The 25,504-nt window shown below is 37.4% G+C and overlaps 1 protein-coding gene across 5 annotated transcripts in view; it reads right to left on the reverse strand.

Moving 5' to 3' along the window:
* LOC412091 (A disintegrin and metalloproteinase with thrombospondin motifs 9) overlaps positions 1-25,504 on the reverse strand; it is a 120,657-nt gene that overhangs the window by 63,222 nt on the left and 31,931 nt on the right. For all 5 annotated transcript variants that reach the window (XM_016913999.2, XM_016913998.2, XM_016913996.2 and 2 more), the window contains exons 3-5: positions 18,385-18,513; positions 15,501-15,658; positions 14,745-14,870 (exon numbers count right to left, since the gene is read on the reverse strand). In XM_016913999.2, the coding sequence (XP_016769488.2) occupies positions 14,745-14,870; positions 15,501-15,658; positions 18,385-18,513 (413 nt within the window). The remainder of the gene's footprint in view (positions 1-14,744; positions 14,871-15,500; positions 15,659-18,384; positions 18,514-25,504) is intronic.

Genomic DNA, 25,504 nt, shown 5'->3' on the forward strand with positions numbered 1-25,504 from the left:
TTTTATTTTTTTTCCATTCATTATTTCGTACGATCGAAAAAGATAGGAAAAAGTTTTGCCGCAACGAGTAATTTTAATTCGACAAGAGCGAAATTAAGAAAACCAATTGTCGAAAACGCTTTCTTCGCGAGATATAAAGAAGCCTATTCCGACCCATGTTTAGACTCACACCGTTGAAAGAAGATCTGTTTAATTTTGTAAGATCCCGTTGCTCTCTAGCGTGTAATCTAGCGTGGCCAATTTAGAAAATTGATCTGAAACTGTGCGTATACAAAACTGACCCATAAAATGAGATTTTAAAACGACGACAAAACCAATCTCATCCTCCTCTAAAATTATTCCGACAAATGAAAATATCCATCGATATTTGCCAACCATCGTGTTGTTAAACATTCCGTTTGTCCCTAGCCCAAACCTGTTCAGATCATCATCAATCCCGATTTTCCCAATTTCAACACGATCTTAATCCAGAGACGAGCAAAATATTAAGAAATATTAAGAAAACCTTGAAGCTGATTCAAGTTTCTGATAATATTCTGAAAATACGGATATTTCTCTTCATTCCAATCCTCAAAAGTTGTTTTCAAAATAATATATCAGAGAACAATTTCAACGTATTTCAACGAATAAAATTAAATTAATCTACGAAATAATTATTATTATAATCCATATTTTCCATCCCAAAGACTGCTGATCGAAATCGATACGAAGAGCTTAAAGCAACGTTCCACGCGGCAACGAGAGGATATATTCTTAGCTCACAGAAAACTCATTGTAGTAAGCCACGCTTCCAGAACCACGCCAGAAGACCTCGAAAGGGGAAAGATGCGCGATAGAAATTGTGATTTCGTCTTTCAAAAAAGTGCGATTTTAAACCCAAATTACAAACGAACGAAAGAGAGAGAGAGAGAGAGCTTTGTAAATTGATGAAAATAAATTCTATATTAGGATATTCCAATCGATCCTCGTTTAATAAATCATTCATGGAGACCATGTGGACCACGGTGCACGTGGCTCGTGAGGAGGGATCAAAGGATGATCCCTCGATCGGGACCACTTTGTCGGGTCTCCCTTGGAGATGCTCCATTTGCTTTGGAGGTTAAGTGGTGATTTGGTTCCAGATTACCTTCCTTGTGATTCGTGTATTTTTAACGAGGAGAAAGTTATGGGAGGTTGAAGGTTGTCCAAGATTCGTGCAACGATTTTTGAAGCAGAATCAGAAGAACGTATCCAAGATCGTTAAAAATAATTAATTAGGATTTTCCTAGAAGAAAGATGACTCTTTCCAAGCGTTCAAAATCTTTCCCCCCTTTTAAATACCATTTAAAAGTGCTCCATTTATTCGCAGCTATATCCAGCTTTTCACTTTTGACCACCATTTTTAACGCGTTTCACCTCTTCCCACAACATTTCCTATCTTTACAGAGAACGCTATTAAAACCCTTCGAGGAATACTATTTAAAGCTGCCCTATTCTTTCAAGAATACTGCTCAAATATCCACCCCTCCGTGAAGACAATCTTTCACTTTATTTCCCAACAATAATCTAAACACAAATAAACGAGATAGAATTTAAACGCAAGAAATCAAAATACATCAAAGTTCCTCCATTCTTCTAAAAACTTCCTACGCCTCTTTTTCTCTCAATAAAACTATCCTCACAGATTCTATATCATTCTGAAACTTCGAATATGAATAAATCGAAAAAAAGAAAGAAACAAATCTCTACAAAAACTTACATCCTCGATGCAATCTCTGTTCTTCTTGAGGACCAAAAATTTTGAAACGGTTCGACACGTGTCTAACCCCCTCCTCCTCCAAGAATCCGCGGGTTCTGCACAACGTTCCTCAGAGTCGTTAGCCGATCTCGTTGGTCGTAAGCAACGGTCAGCGGGGTTCCTAGATACATCTTCCGCGCACACGCGTGCGAAATCTAATTTTGCAAAAGTGGGTTACGCTGTTCGCCATGTAGCCTTGCTCGCCGTCGCCTGGACCGGCTTTATCTCCCTCCTCCTCCTCCTTTCTTTGTCACGGATAGATTGTTATTACGAACGGGTCTTAAACCGGCCTCTCCTCGCTTTTTTTCCCCCTCGTCCATCTTGCGCGTTAACCCAGTATGCGAGCCTCGATTAATTAACCCCTCTCGACGAATCTCTTTTTTCCTCGAGTGATTTTTTTCTTTATTTTTCCTCGTGGAAATGAAGGTGGAGGATTTCATTTGCTCGAAGAAGATTAGGGGATAATCCAAAATTCCATTCCTTAAGGATTATTGTTGTTAAATTGAAGGATTTTCATTAGGGTTCTTCTTAGGGATGAAAGGTTGTGCAAGCATCGATGTGTTGGAATTTTGGAAAGACTGGAATAGTAAAAAAAAAAAAAAAGAAAAAAGAATGTGGAGTTGGAAATAAACCGTCGAGTTTATTTATTGATAACATAAGTGTGAAAAAATATATTTAGCTTTTGGGGCTTGAATCTATAAAGATGAATGGCTAAAATAAGCGAACTGTCAAACGATTGTTGTATCAGGGTATGTTCACTGTATGTCAGACATGTATGTCTGTATCAAGTGGATGAACGCAGGTTATTGACTGTGTGTAACCTCGATATCAAAACTCATAAAAAAAGAAAAAAATTTCAACAAATCTATTCGAATCTAATAATTTTCCAATTAATCCCCACCTTGGATCACCCATAACCGGTCTAATAAATATTCAATTCGTTTTATTTAAAAAGAAATTCAAAAGATTACACTCGAATCTGTAAGATTCGATGAAAACAAAATTGAAAAACAATTCCTTTTTCCTGATCTCTGAAATAAAAAAAAAAATAAATGTTGAAGTTCCTATTCGAATTCTTCGAGGAATTGTAAACGTAATTATAAAAAGAGAAGGTAGAGAATTTTTCAGAGAGTTCAACGAACTTTGGAAGGTTTGAAAGGTTTGGGTAGATATTTCCCGCTGCTTCTTCTGTTAATTTCTATATTTTTCGCCTCCCCTCGCCTCTATTTGTCCCTCCGTTTTTAATCTGGCAAGTTGCCAGAAGTTTGTCAGAAATTATTAAGCGAGAAATATGATCTTGAGTCATCTCGAACATTGTACTAGTTGAGAAGAGTTCCATTTTCAGGCGTGACCGTTCAGGCCTTGCATTAGAACTGGCGGGACAAATCGGCAAGATTCGTTTATTTATCGCGCAGCCTTCGACAACTGTGATAGACATTGTCTGGACTATTAATACACGAGGAAGATGAACACCTGGTGAATATTATTAACGATATTATCAACTATTTATAATCTAGAGAGAGAGAGAGAAATTCATAGGACTGAACAATCTATTTAAATTAATTTGGAAACTCAAGTCGATTAAATTGTAAATTGTAAATCAAATTTCGAATCTCAAACTTGTTCATCATTGACAAGCATCTTAAATCTTGATAACAAGCGTAAACTATAAATGTTATAAATTAATTACAGTATTGTATAAGTATTGAAAATAAATCTGAAGTAATGATTGAAATTTTGAAGAAAGAATTTATCTAAATCACTATTTCTGAAAATTAATTTTATTAATTTTTTGGATCATGGCCAAACTTTCAATAAAAAATACTCGAATGAAAAATAATAATAATATATACACGTTTCGAATCTTCGAGTGAATCGTCTCGCAATGTTATCAAGGAAATGAGATAAGAGGCGAAGAGGAAGAGCAATTGCCTACACCCGAGAACTATTACACTGTTTCAGGAACGGGTAATTAGGTCGAGTGGATCGATTCAGTATCGAGAGTAACGACGTTGGGAATTTGTCTGTCGGTGTTTATGGCTTCTTATTTCTACGTCTGAAAACAGACGTCTGATTGACTAGTCGGAAAGCCTCGGTGCAAGCTAAATTAAAACCAGTGACCCAGATGGTCCGTGGAACAGTGGTAAATGAGCGATGAAGAATCGAATCCGAGTGACGTGGGATCGTATCGCATCACGTGGATATCACAATGCTCGCGAATCTATGCTCGAAATTTCTTCAAAAAGGATTCTTCTGGGGAAATTTTAAATTACGATTGGAAAATCCTTATGCGAGGATAATTGTTAATTCTAAATTTAAAGATTATATATATATATATATATATATATATATATATATATATATATATGGGAGGTTATATGTACAATTATATAATAATAACTAGGTCACAAAATATAATATTTTCATGTTAAAATGTAAAGCTTATCGCTTGGACGAAGGCAAACACAGTGACTGTCATTGCACTATAAATACAAATGACGAAACTACCCGAACTACCGACCTTAGTTTACTACTAATATATATATATATCTATATAGATGCATTTCTTGTGACGTGACAACCGTTAAATGGAAAATTGAACAATTTTTTATAATTTGCAAGATAATTATTCTAAATCGATCTCTAGAAAAAGGAGAGAAAAATCTTATATCGAAATAAACTAAGTATTCCACGACTCCAAAAAAAAAAAACACGCTCCAAAGTAATTGAACACTTGGGGAATATCCACCATAAAATATACTCCCACCGCGAGAATAACCCAGCACGAAAACTTTTTCGAACGCGGCAAAAAAGAAAGGAAAAGAAAAATAGAAAAAAAATCTTCTTAAAAATCCTTAAAAATATCCGCAAGGTGACTTAATCCCCCAGAGATTTAAAAAAACTTGCCAATAAAAAGAGACAGTGCTATCCCCGGAATGTTTCTTTCCCCCCGAGGCGAGGAGGCCCATGTGGTTGCCGGTAAAATAAAATATTCCCACTTTCCATGTCGTTCCGCGGACACGCGTATTTCCATCCGATCATCGGCCGTGCACAAGGGAAGAGGAGACACAAGAGGGCACATGACGTACGAGCCGGATTGCCAATAAATTCCTTGGCATGGAATGGTCGCAAATAATTCTCGCTCTCCTCTAAGTTCCAGGCTTGCCCCGAAGGGAGTCGAGCGATCACACTGTTGCTATTTCCATAGAGAGAGAAAGAGAGAAGGAGAGATCACTTCCATCGAGAGGTAATCGTTAAGGATCCCACCTTGACAATTTTTTTTTAAGAAGATCTCTCCAACAATTTTCTCTGCAAATTTTCCTTTGAATTTTCCCTCCCATACAATTTATTTCCTCTAATTGAGATTCGAACTAAGATTGGAACTAATAATTCTAGATGGAAGGTTCGTTCATTCTTTGGGTGGCGAATTTTAATATCGAATTCTATATTTCACTCGCATCCAATATATATTTTACGAAGATTCCAAAGAAATCTTGCAAGAAGAAGAAAATTTCAGGGAAAATTCGTCAATCGAGATATGTGGACGGAGCGGTTTCGAGGTGAACATTGTTCCTCCGACTTTCGAGATGACTTGGGGCCATCCGGGTAAATCCGGCGTCTCTTTTTGATATACGGCCGAGTCCTCGACACTTTTTCTCCTTTTTTTTTCGGATGTCCAACCTCTTCGGATGGAGGCTGGCACAACGCCCAAGGCGCTTCCGGGTAATGCGCAAAGGCGTTTGATGACTCGCGAGTCAGCGGCATCAGCAGGTGTGCGTTCAGGTGGAAGGGGTGTAAAAGTCTCGTAAAACTGGTATCACGTCGGCGTGACTTTCTTCGTGATACTACTACTACTACTACTACTACTACTACTACTACTACTGCTGCTACGTGAAACTATTATGGATGGACCTTGGAGCAGTGATTATTTTTCGAGGAAACACGTTGGAGACGGATTTCTGGAAAATCTCTGCCTTCGAGATTGAGGAAATCACGGACTTCTCTCTCTTTGTTTTCGTTTTTTCTTGTTCCAATACGACCGAAACGAGGGTGCTTATAAATATTCCGCGCGAGCAGGAGCGATATTTCTTTCGTCAAAGATTTCCTTCAAGTCTACCTGGGGCTCGTTTCGCGAATTTTAATTAGACTTTTCTTTTCCCCTTCCTTCCTTTTCATCAACTCGCGACAAATGAAACCTGGGAGGGGGGGGGAAAGTTTCCAAAAATTTCTCCTCTGATAAAAATAACTTAAGAGGGTATCGAGTTACGATCGCTTATTTATTCTAAATAAACTAGCGTCCCGTGGAGAACAAGAAGAAAACACCCGTTATATGGACAAAAAAAAGAGAAAGAAGAAGAAGAAGAAGGAGGAGGAAAAAAAAAAAAAAGAAACTTGCCCAGCACGAGAAGTTCGAAGAAACGGTATTCAACGGGCAAAGAATTTTTCAATTAACGAGCGGGCAGCAAGTGCACGCCAAGCTCGCGCGCGCGCAAGGTGCAAAAGACAGGCGCAGAAACATTCATAAAGAAAAGAAGACGTTTTCGTTTGCTTGAAATAACCATGACTGCCTATGACCCAGTTCCATGTGGCCAGTTTCTTTGGCACGGTCATGGTCGTCGACGCATGGCCCGAACGATACCGATTACACGGACGGACTCCGTCTGGCCGCCCGTCTGCGCCATTCTTCCTTCGAAAGAAAAGCGGCTCGACTCTCGCTTCCAGCGACTCCCACGATCGAAATGGAAATCGATATCTTAATTTTTCTTCGATATTTCAAGGATCGAGACGAGAGAGAGATCCTCTGGAATTTCTTTTCGTTCCGATTTATTATTCTTAATACGCGTGCACGTCGTTTCGTCACGATTTATATAAAATTGAGATTCGAAGATTGGAACTAATAATTCTAGATGGAAGGTTCGTTCACCTTTGGGTGGCGAGTTTCATAAAAGCGTCATTTGTACTAGCTGCAGCGAACAAGCTAAAGACGTAAGTAAGTAAGAAGAGGCTGTCAGAGTCGGAGAATGGCCGGTGGAATGGCTCGTAGTTTCCTTTTGAACGAAATTAAAAACGAAGTGATATATCGAGGTAAAATTTTTATTATAATCGGGAAGATTTAGAAAAAAAAAAGAGGAAATTTTTCGTTACGATCGATGAATCACGATCGATTATAAATGATTCTATCGAGGTATATCGTTGAGCTCTCGACCTTTTTCTTACGGATGCAATGGTCGAAGGATAGGTAGATGTTATAAAAAATAATGACAGTTTAGAGTTTCACGCGCGGACGGACACTTCGAATACGGATTGATGAATGTTAAGTGTCTCGAAGTAACGCGCGAAAGTAAGAGTAATGGCGGTGAGAGGTAATCTTTCGCATTCTCAACAAGAGAATACAATACTGGTAATAAAACGCGTAAAACATTTATAGTCGTTTTATTATAGAACATATTATATAATGTGTTTAATATTTCTAAGAAAACGCGCCAAACAGATGCGCCTCTTACCAAAAATTAATAACAAATTAACGCGAATTTATTTCCTCGTGAAATTTTATTCTACAAAAATTAACTAATTCCCGAAATATATATAACACTTAATTTGCTCCAACTTTCGTTTCATCGAGAAAAATTTATTATTACGCGGTGAGAATTATGTCATTATTTAAAAAGATTCCTCTTTAAAAACTTTCCAACTTTTACACGCATTCTTATCGTTCGCCAATAATACAATTCTTTAACGCGGTGAAAAATACCACGGCTTCCACGGCTTCCACGGTTTCCCATCGTCGGACAACAATGGCCGTTCGAAGTGGAAAGTAAAAGTGCGCGCGAGAGACTTTCATTCAAATTCCTCCGCCTTAAAAAACCTTACCGACCGGCCGATTATATCGAATCGCCGCGCGGTGCTCAAACATTCGGCGAATCGTCGATAAAAAAGGGAGAAAAACGAAACGTCCTCGGTCGACCCGCTCGGTCGTCAATCTTTCTTGAAAGTAGACAAGAAGGGAGGAGGGGGGAGGAGGAGGAGAACGCATCTCTCGTCGTTGACTCGCGAGAAAAACTCGAGATTTAACGGCACGCGGCTATGATTTACGATTACATCTTTTTCCATCCATTCCTGGATTCCTCGCTCGGGCCATTTTCACCTCTCTTCTTTTCTCGCTGCTCGAACTAATCGTTTCGACCATCAGAATTTTATTCAATTTCTCTTGCATTTCGGATACGAATTTAATTTAAATTTAACGAATTAAAGATTGATACAAGCTTTACATAAATTCTGAATTACTTTCAGGAAGAAAAGCGAAATAAAAATTTCTCAAAAAAACGGCAGACGTTCCGTTTTCATTGTAAACTTCCTGGCAGCCTATATTTAACAGATGTTACACATATTTAACGATCAGTTACTAATGAAAAACCAGATTCTCAACGAAATTTAAAAATTTAGAAAAGCATCAATCGTCCAATAAAATCTCACGATCGAGATATTGAAACGAACGCGCGTCATTTTTCGCCATTTTTCCTCTTGGGAAAAATTATCCCCCCTATACTCATTCATCCCCCCAAATAAAGGAAAAAAAGAGAAATTTGCAAACGCGTCGATGCAAATCGACGAAAGCACACGTGTCGTTGAACCCGAAACGTGTCCCGAGGAAGTTCAAATTTCATTCATTAAATTGTCCGGGCCCCCGGCGTCGTCGAAAATAGCCGTGTGAAAGAATACGAGATGCTCGTAAAAACGTGCTCGTAAACCTTTTTCCCTCCCGTCCGTCCCATGGGAATGTGCACGCGCGTGAAATCCGCCAGTCTGTGCAACTTCCACCCGAAAAACTTCTCCCCTCCTCCCGCGAAATTTCGTCGAGGTTTCGAGGGAGAGGAGGAGGAGGAGGAAACGAGAGGGTCGCGGAAGGAAGGAATTGATTTACACCCCGTTAACGAGGCTGTTGACGATCCAATGGCAATTAAAACAAGGGGAAAGACAGACAGCACTTCGGGTTACGTCTTTTCTGACGGGCCTATTTTAAACTCCGACTCCGGCCTTTATGGCCAAGGTAAAACGAGTTACGACTGTACGGGAGCGAACGGCGTATTGGGAGAATCGTTGGGAGAGCGAATTGTTTCGAACGAAGGAAAGATGATTTCGTCGATTTTCCGCGAACGGAACGGGGGGAAGAAAAAATCGTGGGTTTCTTCTCTCTTTCGAATTTTTCGTCCATTTTTTTCATCGTAAATTCGGGAAGGCGAGATTATTTGCGAATAATGCAAATAAGTTGAGTTGGTTGTTGTTACGTAATTTTTTTTTTTTATGATAGAAACATGGATCCGCGATGAATGGAAACTTATTTCGAGATTCGCAACTCGGAGGAGGAGGAAAAACGGAAGGGAGAAACATTTGCAAACAATTGGCAAAGTTAAACAACAGATGCAGTTGTTAAACCGACCGGCCTTTTAAGTTTCTCTTTTCGATCTTCTTCTTTGTCTCAGATACACAAAGATCGTACAGAAACAAGCAATTATACGTTCTTTACGACTCCTACGACGCAACTTTTGTAGAAAGAGAGAGAGAGAGAGAGAGAGACAAAGAAAATTCAAAACGCGAATAATTCCTAGAAGGAAAAAAAGGAAAAAAAAAAATATTACGAAACGAAAAACTTCGCGTGTACACGTCTCATAAAATTCGAAACGAAATTTGCAAAAGTATCTTTCAAATTCTAAAATAAAAAAGAAACTTCGTGCGAGAAAAAATATTAAGAAGCTCTCCAAGAAATCCCCGTTAAAAAGAAAAGGAAAGAAAATTCACAGAAATTCGACAAATCTCGTCCAAAAGATCGCAGAGATCTAAATCGAACGTCATCGAACGGCAAACACAAGCGAAACAACATGTGAACGACGGGGGAGGGGAAGAGCGGAGCAAAGGAGAAACACCGGTTCTCGGAAACTCGAACGTTTCTTGCGACCACGGCCTTCGAGAGATCCATCCGCGTGTCCATCCGCTTCGAGAAACGGTGCAAGAAGCGAGGAAAGCGGAATAAATCAAGAGATCGAAACGCGGTAGAAGACGATTCTCTGAGCCAATTAAAACTTACATCCTGTTACATCCGCGATTTTCCCTAGACTCCACCCCTCCTCGACTCTCGTCACGGTTAAGGAGACCTTCAACGAGGTGGACGAGGGTTTAAGGATTCGTGAGAGTTAAAAGATGGATGGTTAGTTCTTTGGAGGTGTGTGTGTGGGTGGGGTTAGAAGAAAATATGAGGATTGTGGAAAATTGAAAGGTAAGTGGTTGGGGAGAAATATCAAACGAATTGTAATATTTAAAGAATTGTTTAATTTGTTGAATTTTCTTAATTACCATTTAATTATCGCATTAAAGGCTGGACCAAAATTTAAAAATGAACGAGAGAACAAGAGTAAATAGAATTTCATTCATGGTTCTTTTTTGGGACGATGAAAATTGATTGAGGGGAATTCTACATCGAAATAATCCGGATCGATGCTCGCATCTATGATTGGAAGAAAATCGAGCGTGCTAATATTTTTCTATTTGATCAATTCGATTTCATTTACTTAATAATATTACAAATGCAAATGGCAACGTGAATTTACGTCAATTTCTCAAAAGAAACTGGAAATATTAAAAATAGACGCTACCAACAGTGATATATATATATATATCTCTCTTTTTCTCTCTTTCGTTTGCAACAAAAGTGACGCGATTTAAACGCTATAAATTTTTGAGAAAAGAAAATATTCTACCTCTTTGTATACCGATAAACGAAAACTATATGCATGTAATAATATCGATGAAAAATTGTTCCTGTTACGAAATTACGAGAAAGACTCTCTTTCGAATTAAAAAAACTAAAATTCTAGAAATTTTTTTACGATTCTTATCACGAGGAAAAAAATTATCTAGAAAATATAATTATTTTATATCCAATCCTCGTCAAATACAAAATTTTCGCTAATTTAAATTCTTTTTACAAACCTCTCATAAATATTAAATACAAAAATGTTTAAAATATAATTTTTTTCCTCTCCTATCTATTTTATAATAAAAGAAAAAGATCTCGATAAATCTCAAAAATTTCATTCACTTTCACCGATCAAAAATAAAATCGCGCCAGAAATATTTCAATCTTGTAGATTTATTTCAAAGAAGGCAAAAATAAAATTCAAAGCTTCCAAAAAAAAAGAAAAAAGAAACGAAACCTTCGCCGAAAGCGTCGTCGCTTTATTGACAAATGATTTTCGCACATGGCAGCGATTCGTTCGAACGCGTTTCCTATAAATATTAAATATTGACCAAGGCAAACGGTGAAAAAGCGGAATTCCATGTTTCTCTCTCTCTCTCTCTCTCTCTCTCTCTCTCTCTCTCGTTTCAGAAACGTCACCACCGAAAAACGAAAGTTTAAAAGGAACTCGTAAATCTCGCGAATCTTAAAATATCGATCTGCCTTCGATTATTTTCCTTCCATGGAAATTGCCTTGCCCGAATCCGTATTTCCGTGGAATTGCATCTATCAATCGCTGATTAAACATCAAGATTTTCATGTTTCGCGAGAATTTTATTTTTTTACTTGAAGAAGAAAAAAATTGAAAGATTTTCACGGAAGAAATTTAGAATTCTCGTAGCGAGAATTGGATTTTGAAGAATGTGGATGTGAATAAAATATTTACGGAATTCATTGGAATTTGAATGTGATTTATCTCAGTCGATTTAATTTTTAACTAACATTAAACGAGTAACGAATATTAAACGAGCGGGAATTAAAGAATTATTGGAAAACTTGACTCTTCGAATTGATTCCGAGATAATTAATTTTACGTAATTGTCAGAGATCGATGGATCTTAAGGTATATCGAGAAGAATTGATTTTTGCCGAGAGATCGATCGCGAAACTATCGAGTTTTGTTGCAACAGATATTTGTAGTTGCAAGTAGTGGAGATCGCGATATTATCAGACGCATCTCGCGTGTAACAATAAGTAGACGAATTTAAATTCTGTAAAAGTTGTATTAAACCTGTCATTAATTTTAGAAACGTAGAAAAATTAAAGAATTGTAAAGAAAGAAAAATAAAACAAATCGAAATCGTTTTTGAATTCCTATATTACGATCCTCTAAAAATTTACGATATATTTTCAATAAAATTTTAATATATAAGTTAACGAATTGAAAGATCATCGAAGGAATTTTAAATAATAATCACCGAAATATTAAAAAATAATATCCTTTTAAAAGCCTAAATAAAATTAATTATCTCTTCGAGATATATCTATTCTAATTTAATTCAATTATTGATGCAATAGCTAAGAAAAAAAAAAAAAAAATAAAAGAAATCCTCGAGAAATTTATCATTTACTTGAAATTTAATTAAAATTTTGAAATAAAAAAAAAAAAGAAGAAAAAAATAAATAAAGGAAGATCGATTCATTCCAAGCTGTTTAATAAGCGGCAGAGCTAGCTCGGCAAAGGTGTTTTTTAATTAATCACGTTCATTTTTATGCATCTGCATTCGCAGAAACGACAGAAAATCCGCCTCGTGTACGTAAACATCCACGTGTGGAATTCTCGTAACCGATGGAGAGGCAAAAATTTGCGTCAGCTCGTTTAATCTTTTCGCTATTTTCGATCGATAGATCGATACATACGAAGATAATATAACTCGTATTATCATGATTTGCATTGATGGTAACGAAAAATATGAAATAGCTATTTATTTTACTACTTTTTTACTTTATGGACAAACTGGGGAAATAATTTCATACTTCCGTTGGAAAATACATTTTTCTTTTAACCTTTATCGCTTCACCCTATTTCTAATTAAATATAACACAGAGGAATATCACGAAAATTAAAAAAAAAAACTATCTCTCTTCTAATCCCTCGACAAGATTGAATTGATAAAAGAAAAAAAATCGCTTAAATCAAACCCTTATAATTTTATATTAAAAACCTAAAATCGATAAAATATTTTCTTCTCAATACATTCTACCAAGTAATAATCCAACCCTGTCCACAAATCGATCCGAGTATTTCAAGCTTCTCGAAGGCAACAAGAATAAGAAAAGAAGAAGAAAAAAAAAATCTATCCTCGACAATTTCTCGATTATCTCGCGAAGAGATGGATCGGCGAACGAAGATGACAAGATTCACTCGCGAACTCGGTCAAACGATACGCGTTTGCCAAGATTATCCGGAAACTCGTTCTAACGTTACCATGGCAAATGTCCAATCTGGACCTAGCGCCTATCAAATGCACACAGAATGCGGTCGTGAAAGCGCGCACGGACCGACCGTGTCTGGCAACGGCCGACAGTCTGTGCATTCTTATCGCGTTGAAAAATTTCCCTCCCCGATTTACTTTCCAATTATTATCTCTTGGTCTCGTTCCAAAACGTAACCCGTTTCCCGCTCAAATTTATATTTTTCTTCTTTTCTTTATATCCGCGTATAAATACAATATCGATCAACGAACACCTTTCTCGAATAAATCGTGCAAAATGTAACAAAATAGGAGACGATCGAAAATCACTGACCGACCGCAACGATCCGAGTATAACAAGAATAACCTTTCCATGGTTACACCACGAGAATTAATAGAGTCTCTTCGTACGAACGAGTATCCAACGGGACGAAATTCGGCCTAGTAAATCATCTCTAAGCGGTCTAAACCATCGGCTATCAATTACGAGCGGACCCGAATAAATCAGTTAATATCAGTCGGGAAACCCTTTCGAAACTCAACAACGCCCGATTACACGCTCGGATGGGAATAATTGATAGCGGCAACACGCGATCAACAGCGCGGATAATCGAAATCTTTTTATTCCGTTTTATCTGAATGAGATGTGTGTATATATATATATATACGTACGTGTATAATTATATTTTTCTTGCGAAATATCGAAAGTTGATATGATTACACGGTATATATATATATATTAGATAAATACGTAGCGCGTAAATATTTGTGCAAATATATTCTACTTGCTCCCGAACGGACAAGTAGATTTAGGGTAGAGATAAAATAAATTTCAACTTTCGTTATTCGATAACTTTGTGTAACAAATTGTTGGTGTTACGTATTATTACGTTATGTTTATTTTACGTATATATATATATATATATACTCAACGTGGGCAGGGAATTAAAATATTATTTGAATCTCGAGTTTTCGATCGAAAAATTCAAAATCGAACATCATCGCACGAATCCTGATTATTTTCATTCGAGAAGGGAATAATTAAGTTAGAAATTCGAGAGAAAAAACAGAGAGTTATTTAAAAATTTTGAGATACAAACGGGTTTAGATTAATTTGTCTCCCTTGGAATAAAATTTGTCGAAAGAAAATCTCGAGAGAGGGGGAGGGAAAGGAGGGAGGAAATGATGGAACAATCTAAAAATCTCCAGCAAGGCATCCAAACACCGTACACACCCATCATCTAAAAATAATCTCCTGCATCCCGGTTAGAAGTCATCGTCCAAGTGACCTCTCTAGGGACGCAGATCCCGCTTAGAAATCGCTTTACCGAGAAAGAAATGCAAATTGCGCGGAAATATTTGGCGCGTTCCATTGTATCGGGTGTTTAAAATTGTTTCGCGTGAAACGGTTATCTTTGGAACCCGCCTCCAACGCGAGTTTTCTTCAGATTTGCGAAATTACGAATAACGTAAATAATCTACCAATAATCTTGGGGTTAAGTAACTGAAACCAAGCTTCTTCGATACCTTCGTAATTAATGCTCGTATTAACTGACGAATATTTTAACTTTTAACTTGAAATTATAATCGAAGAAGGGGAAAAAATGTCAAAGTACGACAAATTTTAAATAATTTGAAAAAAAGGAATAGTTTCATCGAATATTCTGATCGATATTCTACAAAATATCCCCGGGTTTGGTTTCATTAATTACGAGGTTATTAAAATGATTCTTATCAAAATGATCAAGATTGTTCGACTCACCATTCCGTGGCAAAGATTGACGGTGACAGCGGATTGTGGATCACCGTCCACGGTTCCACTGTAGAAGCAACCAAGTTCAGGGCCTGGATTTTCCCTTCTGCTGGTATTCTCCGTGATGCGTGTGATCTATTCAAAAGTCACTCTTATATATTTCGTTATCGTCGTAAATTATTACAATATATATATACAAGAAATCGAGAATTTTATATAAAGAGTTCAAAAATTACGAATAAACGAAAAAATTCCACGCAATATGACGAGTCTTTTTATGAAATTTCTATACAGATATTGATAATATCGAAAAATATTCTGCTACAATTGAATTAAGACGTTAAGAAGTAAGTTTCTTCTATACGTAAAAATTTCTAAAAAAAACTTTTACAAATTCGTTTATATTTTCACGATCAATAAGATAGATCGAGAAGCGAAGAGAGAACAAAATTTTTCGAAAATTCTCCACTCTATCTCTACTACTTTATTTTCAACGATCGAATATTCGCGTATGTAAAAAGATTTCGAGATAAATAATTCAAGAAAACGAAGCTCGAGGCGATTTTTAACGCCTCGTCGATTCGCCTGGGAAGGAGAAATATTATGCAAGCTTCTCCACAGAAGCACACTCGATAATGATCGCGAATGAATGCACAAGCGTGGCGTAATAACGAGATAGATTTTTTCCCCGACAATCGGATAAAAATTAACCCTTCGTTATACTAACGCGTCGTACGAGAAAAATGGACGGACGGATTTTTTTACCTTAATATTGGGCGAGACGAAGCTCGTGTCGTGTGCCAACAGCAAACGAAACCGTCTCCCGAAAGCGGTGAACTCGTACTGAGGACGAGAATCCCAAACTTCGGCTGTCGCCGGTCGAAAGTGCCCGCTGTGGCGTCGTTTCGCCGAGAATTCGCTCGCTGTAAACAAACGGAATGGAAACATTGGAAAATTTCTAAGAATCGCGCGTAACAAAAACATTCGGAAATTTCGCAGAACGAATACTGGCGCGCACTGTTTGGAAACATTTCATAAATTCCATTGAATCGTATTTATTACTCATTCGGATATACGGACATATACAACACACTTTCGTATATACTTTCGTACGACTCGCACGTGTTTTATTTTCTCTCTACGTTTTCAAACCGCGGATTATCGACATTTTTGTACGCGATATATTTTTTATACGAAATATACGATTACAATTAATTTACACTATAATATAAAAAATATGGTAATTTTTTTTTCTTTTTTATTAATTAATTACATTCTTACGTTACTATCGTAGCTTCCTTTTTACTTTTTTTAATTGAAATTTATTAAAGAAATTTTACATTCTCCTTTTCCTGTTATGCAAATAATCTCCTTTTGTCTTTAGATTATAATCGAGCACGATTTTCAACAAAGAAAATACGTTATGCGGAAAATAGGAAAAAAGAAAAAAACTTTTCCACACTTCGATATCCGGGAAAAAGCACCGTTACAAATTCTCGTGATCAATCATTATAATATACCGAGCCCAATATACTCGTTCCACCCTCCCTCCCCCGTCGCCGTTTCATGAATTCCTAATAATTATCCCATCCTATCCTCCCCATAATATAACTGGACACCGGTTTCAAGCGCTCCTTCGAATACTTAAAGATACAAGCGTGCGTGCTGGCCGGCTAACTAGTCCATTTGTCGCCGGTAATCGTTGACAGTCGAATCGTTGGCAGGGCGAGCGTCCGGTGCGTGACAAAACGCGCGTGTCGCGCCTCCACGAGTTTTCCTCCATCTCGTTTCCAAACCCCTCTCGCGAAACGTGTTTTACCGTAAAACCTACTGTTTCATTAACTGTTCACAGGTCGCGTGACTATTAATTCGCGCCGATTATTTCTCTCGCCGGGGAAGGGGAATAAATCACGTTTAACTCTCCTTCTTTTCTCTCTTTTTGCGAAGGATGAAGTTTCCGTGAATATCTATATCGGTTCCCATGGCGATAATTTTGGAAGGACGAGGTTTTGGAATAAAAATACTTGGATTAAATACACGATTACTTTTGATTGAATGAAACAGGAATTTTTAGAAGTATCGATGCGAAAATAGAAAAACTCTTTCTTATCGCACGTCCCGTAAATCGTCATCATTGCGAGTTAATTTCGAATATATTTGCCAAATACGTGTCGCGCGACAATCTGTTCGATTGTTCGATCGAGATCGAGTCGGGTGTTGGATCATCGAAGGGAGGGATGATTCGATGATTAGCGCAATTATAGACGGCAACGCGATCGGAACGTGGACGCCGCGCGATCCTTGAAGCGTATCGGCGTTTGGCCGTGGCGTTCTATACACCACCTTTATCGGGATCACGTTCGCCTCGTTAAGCTCTCGATTGTGCGAGACGCGGCACGCACCGACGAGCAGATAAAAAAAAAAAAGGAAAGAAAGAAAGAAAGAAAGAGAGAAAGAAAGCAGACGATGCGACCGGAACCAGATTATTTATAAAAGGACATCTGCGACCGCGGTTCTTGGAAGCGTTTCGATGGAGGCGACGATCGAATATTTAACGTTATTTTGTTTCAAGATTCGATACCATCCATGATATATCTCGGGATGATTTGGAAATTTTTCTTATACGCATCCTTTCGTACCCGTTTAAAGGATTAAACACGATAAATTTAAAGTTTTCTTTTCGAAACGAGAGAAAAAATATTCGTTCTTTCCTTTCTTGTTTCAACAACAAGACTTCTCGTCAAAGATGATTCGAAACGGATCCTTTCCGAATAGGCGAGGCGATCGAAATTTTCCCCGATCGGTAACACGATCCCTTTCTAACCGAGCGGGATCATCTCTCGTTTGAAAAATGGCGCGAATATTCGTCGAGAATCGTCGTAACGGTGGCGGCCAGCACGCGATCCGCGAGGAAATAATTTCACCGGTCGAAACTTCCGGGATTAGATTCGTATCTCGGTTCAGGAGAATCGGGGAAGGGGAGGAGAATTTATTCAAAACGTTTGACCCGTATTTTAAACGATTGGCGTCCCGAGATTTGACTTGAAAATCGACACTCTCGAAAATTTCGAATTCGATTACGGATCATTGATCCCTTCTTTTGGGATTAGATTATGTTATAACGATGGCGGGGATATTTGAATAATTTGTACTTGATCGACACTGCCGCCAATTTGCATTGATTAAACTAGCTGCGTTTATGATAATTCGTTCGCAATTCTGCTTGTTTTTCCGCGAAATCGAATATTTTATTATAATTACATCGGATGTTTACGATCTTTCGTATTCGATCTCTGGTCTGTTACGTTATTGATTTGAAATAATTTGCCACGTCTATATAATAACCCAATTTATTAATTTAAAGCGGATTTAAATTTTTACGCGACACCGAAGTCTTGAAGTTTCCAACGATTAATTTTAATTTATCTCTTGTATCGCGTATCTCTTTCGCTTCCCATAGATGAATACGGCCGATAATCGTTAAATGATCGATGCTACGATGAAAATATGAGAGATATCGTCATTAGAGTTAATCCTTCACTTTAGATAACGATCACTTGAGATGTTGAGTTAAGGGGACGGCTACTCAACATCGATCGATTATCGAGTATAACGAGGCGATAATCGATGATTATATTATGGAACTTACGTGGATCCTCGTACTGATTCTCGGCGAGTTTCATCAATTGGACGTACTCCAAGTCAGGTTTCCGAGAAAACGATTTCGTCTTCTTAGAATCGCTCTTCCTCCTCGATGATCTCTCCGAGTGTGAAATCACTGTAAGAAAAATAATACCTCGATCAGTAATTCAATCAGCAATTCGGATCGGATACATTTCTTTATCTAAATTTATAACATGCTCCATCTAATTGTGACTAATTTCTTTATTTTTTTTATTTTCAGAATTATCAATTCCATTACCTTCAAACAAACTGTCTTTATACTCTGTACGTAATAAATATAACAATTTTACAAAAATTTATTTAAAAAGAAGATGGCGTTCCAAAATAAAAATTTCTACCAGAAAACGATTTCTCGGATCGACACGAGTTGTGGGGCAAGCAGCGTCGAAAGAATTACGTTAAATCGATCTAATTATGATTAATTTTTTTATTTTCAGAATTAAAGAGCATTCCATTACCTTCAAACAACTGTTTTTATACTCTGTACGTATAAATATAGCAATTTTACAAAAATGTATTTAAAAAGAAGATCACGTTCCAAAATAAAAATTTTTACCACAAAACGATTTCAGGGATCGACATAAAGACACGAGTTGTGGGACAGACAATATCGAAAGAATCACATTAAATCGATCTAATTGTGACTAATTTCGTTATTTTCAGAATTAAAGAGCATTGTCAATTCCATTACCTTCAAACAAACTGTCTTTATACTCTGTACGTATAAATATAGCAATTTTATAAAAATTTATTTAAAAAGAAGATGGCATTCCAAAATAAAAATTTCTACTACGAAACGATTTCAGGGATCGACATAAAGACACGAGTTGTGGGACAGGCAGCGTCGAAATCGATCTAATTGTGACTAATTTTGTTATTTCCAGAATTAAAGAGCATTCCATTACCTTCAAACAAACTGTCTTTATACTCTGTACGTATAAATATAGCAATTTTACAAAAATTTATTTAAAAAGAAAAGAAGATCACGTTTCAAAATAAAAATTTCTACCACAAAACGATTTCACGGATCGACATAAAGACACGAGTTGTGGGACAGGCAGCGTCGAAGGAATCACATTAAATCGATCTAATTGTGATTAATTTTTTTATTTTCAGAATTAAAGAGCATTCCATTACCTTCAAACAAACTGTCTTTATACTCTATATAAATATAGCAATTTTACAAAAATTTATTTAAAAAGAAAAGAAGATCACGTTTCAAAATAAAAATTTCTACCACAAAACGATTTCAGGGATCGACATAAAGACACGATTTGTGGGGCAGGCAGCGTGGAAAGAATCACGTTAAATATCGTGGCAAGAGCCGTCCCGTCACCGTTCACTTCCCCCTTCGCCGTGGCTTTAATTTCGATCTCGAGCTCATCGTGTTCGAGATAAGCCGATATATCGTGAATCGTTGAACACGACGAACGATAGATCCGTTCTGTTGTCTTATCAGGATTCAGAGATATATCGCGGTTACAAATTTAAACGAGAATTTCGCGCGATAACCTTCTACACTTGTGCTGTGAAATTGAAATTAATCGAGCGCTTTCTTCTCTCTTTCTCTTTCTTTCTTTCTTTCTTTTTTCACGCACAGCGCGCGTTCGAGCGATAAATGAGGCGTAGAAAAAGAAGCGCGTTGTGCGTGAGGCAATCCGCGCAATTGCGCAATCCAGTTGGAGGAGAAAAATTCGAAATATCCTCCCAGATATCTTATAACCTTGACCATTAACACGCTAAGGCGACACTTCCGGTTGACGAGTATCTCGAATTTGTTCTTTTTCTTCTCTCTCTTTTTTTTTTTTCTAAGAGAGTTAATTAATCAAAGTTAATCCAAGTTCGAGCGAAATTTTAGGATAATTTTATTTCTTTATTATATCTTTATTATCTTCTCCTTTTTGGAAATTATCGATATGCATTTATTTGTGTCGATTACACTGGAAAAATACGTAGGAGAAGGTAATATTATATTTGCGTATAAATAAACATTCGAGGTGTAAAAGCGATCCACCTCAGCCCGCTGTCCCTCGTAACGCAACACGATGCTGAATCATTAAAACCCTGATCACGCTATCTTTCGCGAAGCAAATTCAGAAAAAACGCTATCGCGCGTTTTGGAATCGAAACAGAGCGTTAATTCCGTCGAATAATCTTCCAAGTGCTCGAAATCACCGGATGCTAGAAAATGATTTATATATATTTCTTTTCTTTTTAATTTTGTACGCAATCCACGATCATATCAAACGATCAAATAAGGATATAAATCTCCATTTCTAAAAGAAAAAACAAATTAATAATTATATCGAATTGTTGTCATTACATATTATTCATCGCACACGTGAATTTTTGTACATTAAACGATTAAACGACTCATCTAAATGCGTCAACAATATCGAATACGATCGCAGTAGTATCCAAACAATATTCGTCCCATTTTTAAAATATGCGACGAAAATGCAGCCGGAAAAAAATCGGAATCGACACGTTCGTTTCGATTATCGCTTTGTTTCGTTAAATAACACGATAATAAATGAAATACAAGATGCAAGAAACTTTGGATTATCACCAGAATGGAAAGATTGAATCTGCATTTCAAAACGAGAAACGATAAATTGAAAATCGTTTATCCATCGATCTCTTACAAAAATTTACACAAAACTGATCAAGACTTCGAACGAAACCAATATCCTTGCGACAAAATTACGAAAGAAGTGATATTAAAACTGCTTCACCCAATTCGATCCAATCGTCAAATGATTCGCTCGAAAGGACAAGGCTTGTCGAATTCTACAAATTCGTTAAACGCGAAGAAACAAATGGAAACGAACGAACGATCGTGAAAAAGATACCCTCCCATCCCATCGATCGGTTCCGGTTCAATAAGATCGATTGCGCAACTTGATTCGAGAGCCGATCGATCGATCGATTTAAGCGAAGAGGTGGGCGAAATTTGACGTCGATCGCACGTCACCTCGGACGGCTGGTTAATTGGAAAAGAATTCCAGCACGGAAACCGCGCGCGGAACGTGATTTTTCGCGGTATTTATATGTGGATACGTTTTAAATTCTCTTTAGATCGATGCGATAAACGAGCAGTAAAACACAATGGAAGTGGATGATTATCGATCGGAAAAATACCGATCCAAGATTTTCCACGTAATTCGATTAGATGGGAAGGGATTTTTCTTTTTTTTCTTTGTGTCGATTCGAACGGTTTCCTTGGCGGATAACCGATGAATATCGATCGATGGAATGGAATGATCGTCGGCCGCTTTTCATATGGAAATAGGAGTGTTTTCGGAATTTTAGTTAATTAATTATACAGGTGTGGTTACCGGTAATCGGAGAGGATTGGAATAATCGAGATCGTTTCCTCGATCTTTGAATCATCAGGGAGGAAATAATTGTGTTCCTGTTGATTTAGAAGTGATTTATCGATCGAGATTCTTGAGATTTATCTCTCTTTTCTCCCCTCTTCTCGAAGTTGATTTTTTCGAGAAATTATTAAATTTTGATTCCTCTGATAATTTGAAAATTATAGTGACGATTAAACGATTTACAATGAGTTTAATAGTTTATGCAATTCGAAATAACGAGAATTACTCAATACACGGAATATATTATAATACTTTTCTAATTATAAGTTATCGTTTGTAGATTTTAGTTATTGATCGCGAGAAATTTCGTAAATAGAAAATCATTAACTATAAAGTTAATTGTAAATAGAAAATCATCGAAGGATTGTATAGCCGAGCGAAGTGGAAGTACAGTAATACCGACCTAGCTTTCTAATATCGAGTACTTCTATGTTTGACTTGAGCAAATTTAACCGAGCTGATTGGCTTGAAGATTCCAAATATATATTAATAAGAAAAAAAAAAAAAAGAAAGAAAGAAAAGAAAAAACTGCTGCACGCAACAAAATTAATCATAACCTCTCACGTATTATTTACTTATCGCGATATTAACCGATTGATTTAAAATCGAAAAAAAAAAACAAAAGTTTCACAAGTGAAACTTAAACAACGATTATTATTTTTATTGGCTGTTCAATTTTAATTTTACAACCTGACATATAATCTCAATCCTCCAATCCATCTAATCCTTCTCAATACGTTTTCTGATACGCAGACCAAATCTACGCATAAATACATGGCAAAATATCGAAAGAGATATGTATCCAATCGCGTAATTAATTAACGCGATCCGAGACGAGAGAGTTGAATAAAAAGTAAAAATCAGCCGATAACTTGGCCGACATTCTCCGTTATATACCGTTTCCTGGGGACAATAAAATATAGCCTACGTATGTTGGTACTTACTTACTCGCGAGTAATGCACGCTCCTAGATAGGGAGAAATGGAAATGGACAATTATACTACTATCCCATTAATAACTTTCGTTCCTTTCTTCCATTCCATTGGATTTTTATCGACTTGTAATTTTTACAATTCCTTTTTACAAATATCCCTGTTTAAAACCCAATTCTTTCAATTCGACCCTTCTTCTACCACTATTATTATCATACTACAAATTCTTATCAATTTCTAACAATTCCTTCACTCATTTTTACTCCTTTTACAAATCTTTAACTATCTTTATTCAAAAATCCATTTTCAATTCTTCTTTTTTCACTAGATATTATCACTATACCATTCTCTCATCAATTTTATTTACTAGACTCTATTTTACTAGACTTTATTTTATCTACTATTTCCATAAAGCAAAACTCCATCTCCGGAAAAATCTTCTCCCAAATTCCTCCCTCGTTTGTCGCAAAATTTCATCCCCACGGCGATAACGATCGATGATGGTCGCCACCGCGGCTCGTTAACCCGGGGGCCGTCCATGCCGGACGTTAACCAGAGTTGGAAACAATGAGAGGAGAAATTTTGACGTCCCACTCGCTCGGGGTATATCGTATGGAACAAAGGGACTTTACGTCATGTACACGGAGATTAAACGCGCTTACTTAAATGTCGACGCGTGGGCGGCGCGGCGCATTGTACAATTGCATAAAACGATACACGCTCCAACTCGGAAAAAGGGATTCGGCACGCTTAGGACAACGTCCACGCCGACCTGGCGCGCGAGGAACACAGCTCAACACCGGCTGCGTTTCCGCCTCGATTGTTCCTAATCCCCTCTTCGCTTTTCATTGCCTATTAACGGATCGAGATTAATTTTTTTTTTTTTTTGCAAAAGCTATTTCTTTCCATTCGAGTTAATTCGAAAAAAGAAAAATTTGTGTTTCGATTATTCCGTGATATGCGTAAGAAAAGATGATTTGCGATTTTTGATTAATTATAAGCTTGGAGCTATCTTGTTTCTTTTTTTTCCCTCTTATTATTCCAGTTTTCTTTCCTTCCTGGAAACGGATCCTTGAAATTGTTTATTCTTCATAGAATTCTCTTTCTCTTATGTATATCCTTGTGTCGTTTTTCTCCTTTCAATTATTTTTTTTTTCTTTACACTGATTTTTTTTTTTTTCAATTGCAGATAATTATTAGGAGAGTGGAATTATTTATGGAATAACTTCTTCTTTTTTTCTTTCGTTATATAAAACGCGATAAACATATATTTCGATTCATTGTATTTTATTTCAATGATGATTTGAAGAATATTATTCGCAATGGTGGCACAAGTTTTTCCGGAAGCAAGTCTGAGGAGAAACTTATCGCGTGAAAGGATAAGGCAAGGGCCCCCGTGTTCCGTGAGGCGCACAGCCGCGAGAAATATGCGGTCAACCAAGAAATCGAACACCTTTCTTTACAGATACTCGACCTTTCTTCGCACGACCTTGACAACCATCCACGGAACCACGTCTCATTTAAACGATACGATAAAAATCGGATTCATTTTTCTTTTTTCTTTTCGTCGCGGACATCATCTCCTTGGAAGGATCCTTGATCTCTCAAAACAGAAGGATTTATCGAGTATCAAATGTTGAAAAGAAAAAAGAAATGAGAAAGTGTCCGATCATCTGAAAAATTTGTGCGAAGAGATAAAAAGAAAACTAACTTTCGTACAATTTCTTCTTCGATTAAATTAAAATTTTTTCCTGCGAACTCGCGCATCAAGAAAATCGTCAAGATCGATACGAAACGAATAACAAACTTGCGGAGGAAAGAAAGTGGAGGGAGAGATCCGCTTCCACTTCCAGCAAAAGCAATAAAATTCTCTAAATACCGGTAGCAAAAGCACCTTGTCGCCGGGCAAATAGACAAGATAAAATTCAAGCGAAACGAGATATCCAGTGCAGTCGAATCCTCTTAGCCGGGAAGGCAGCGAAGTCGAAACGAAGAGCGCACGATGGGAAAACGATTCGAGGAGGATTCGGTGGCGACAACGCAGAGCCGCAGAAAAACGCTTACCGCGCGATAACCCGATATCCCGACACAAGATACAGGATATGGGGTGAGCGATAGACGATATATTGTACCCTACGAAGACACGCGTTGCCGATCACGTGAATATAGGGAAGGTCAAGGCAGTTCTCATCGCATTGATAGATAGTCGAAGGGAAGGGAAGAAAGAAAGAAAGAAAGAAAGAGGGAAGGAAGGAAGGAACAAGTTCTCGGAACTTGTGCAATTGGAAAGGATTATTTTGCCTACGTGATCTCCACCTTCGCTGATACAGCGGAATTCGATTAAATTCAAGTCCACGTGCGACCTGCACGACCTTAATCGAGATAATACGATTAATTCGATTCTTCACGGAAATTTAATTTCGTGCGACTCGTTTCGAGTGTGAATTCGAAAAATAAAAGATAGTTAAAAATTAATCTAAGACAGAAGTCTCTCTCAGAAAAGTAGAGAAAATTACGCATCCGAGTATTTCGATATTTCTTCTCACCGATCTCTGACGACCGATTACGCAGTCACCTACCGAAGCCACGGTGAAAGAAACGATCGATCGATAGATCACGGAGATCTATGCATTCGCATAGACGGGTCGGGTAACAATTAGTCGGCTGGCTGCGTTTACGCAACGCGTTACCGCGAGGGACGGTTGCTAATGAGGCGTTCGACAAAGACGTTCGAGAGGAAGAATGCCAAGTTGGAAAGGGTCGTTTCGCGAAC

The sequence above is a fragment of the Apis mellifera genome, linkage group LG9 (assembly GCF_003254395.2).
Source record: "Apis mellifera strain DH4 linkage group LG9, Amel_HAv3.1, whole genome shotgun sequence".
Taxonomy (NCBI): domain Eukaryota; kingdom Metazoa; phylum Arthropoda; class Insecta; order Hymenoptera; family Apidae; genus Apis; species Apis mellifera.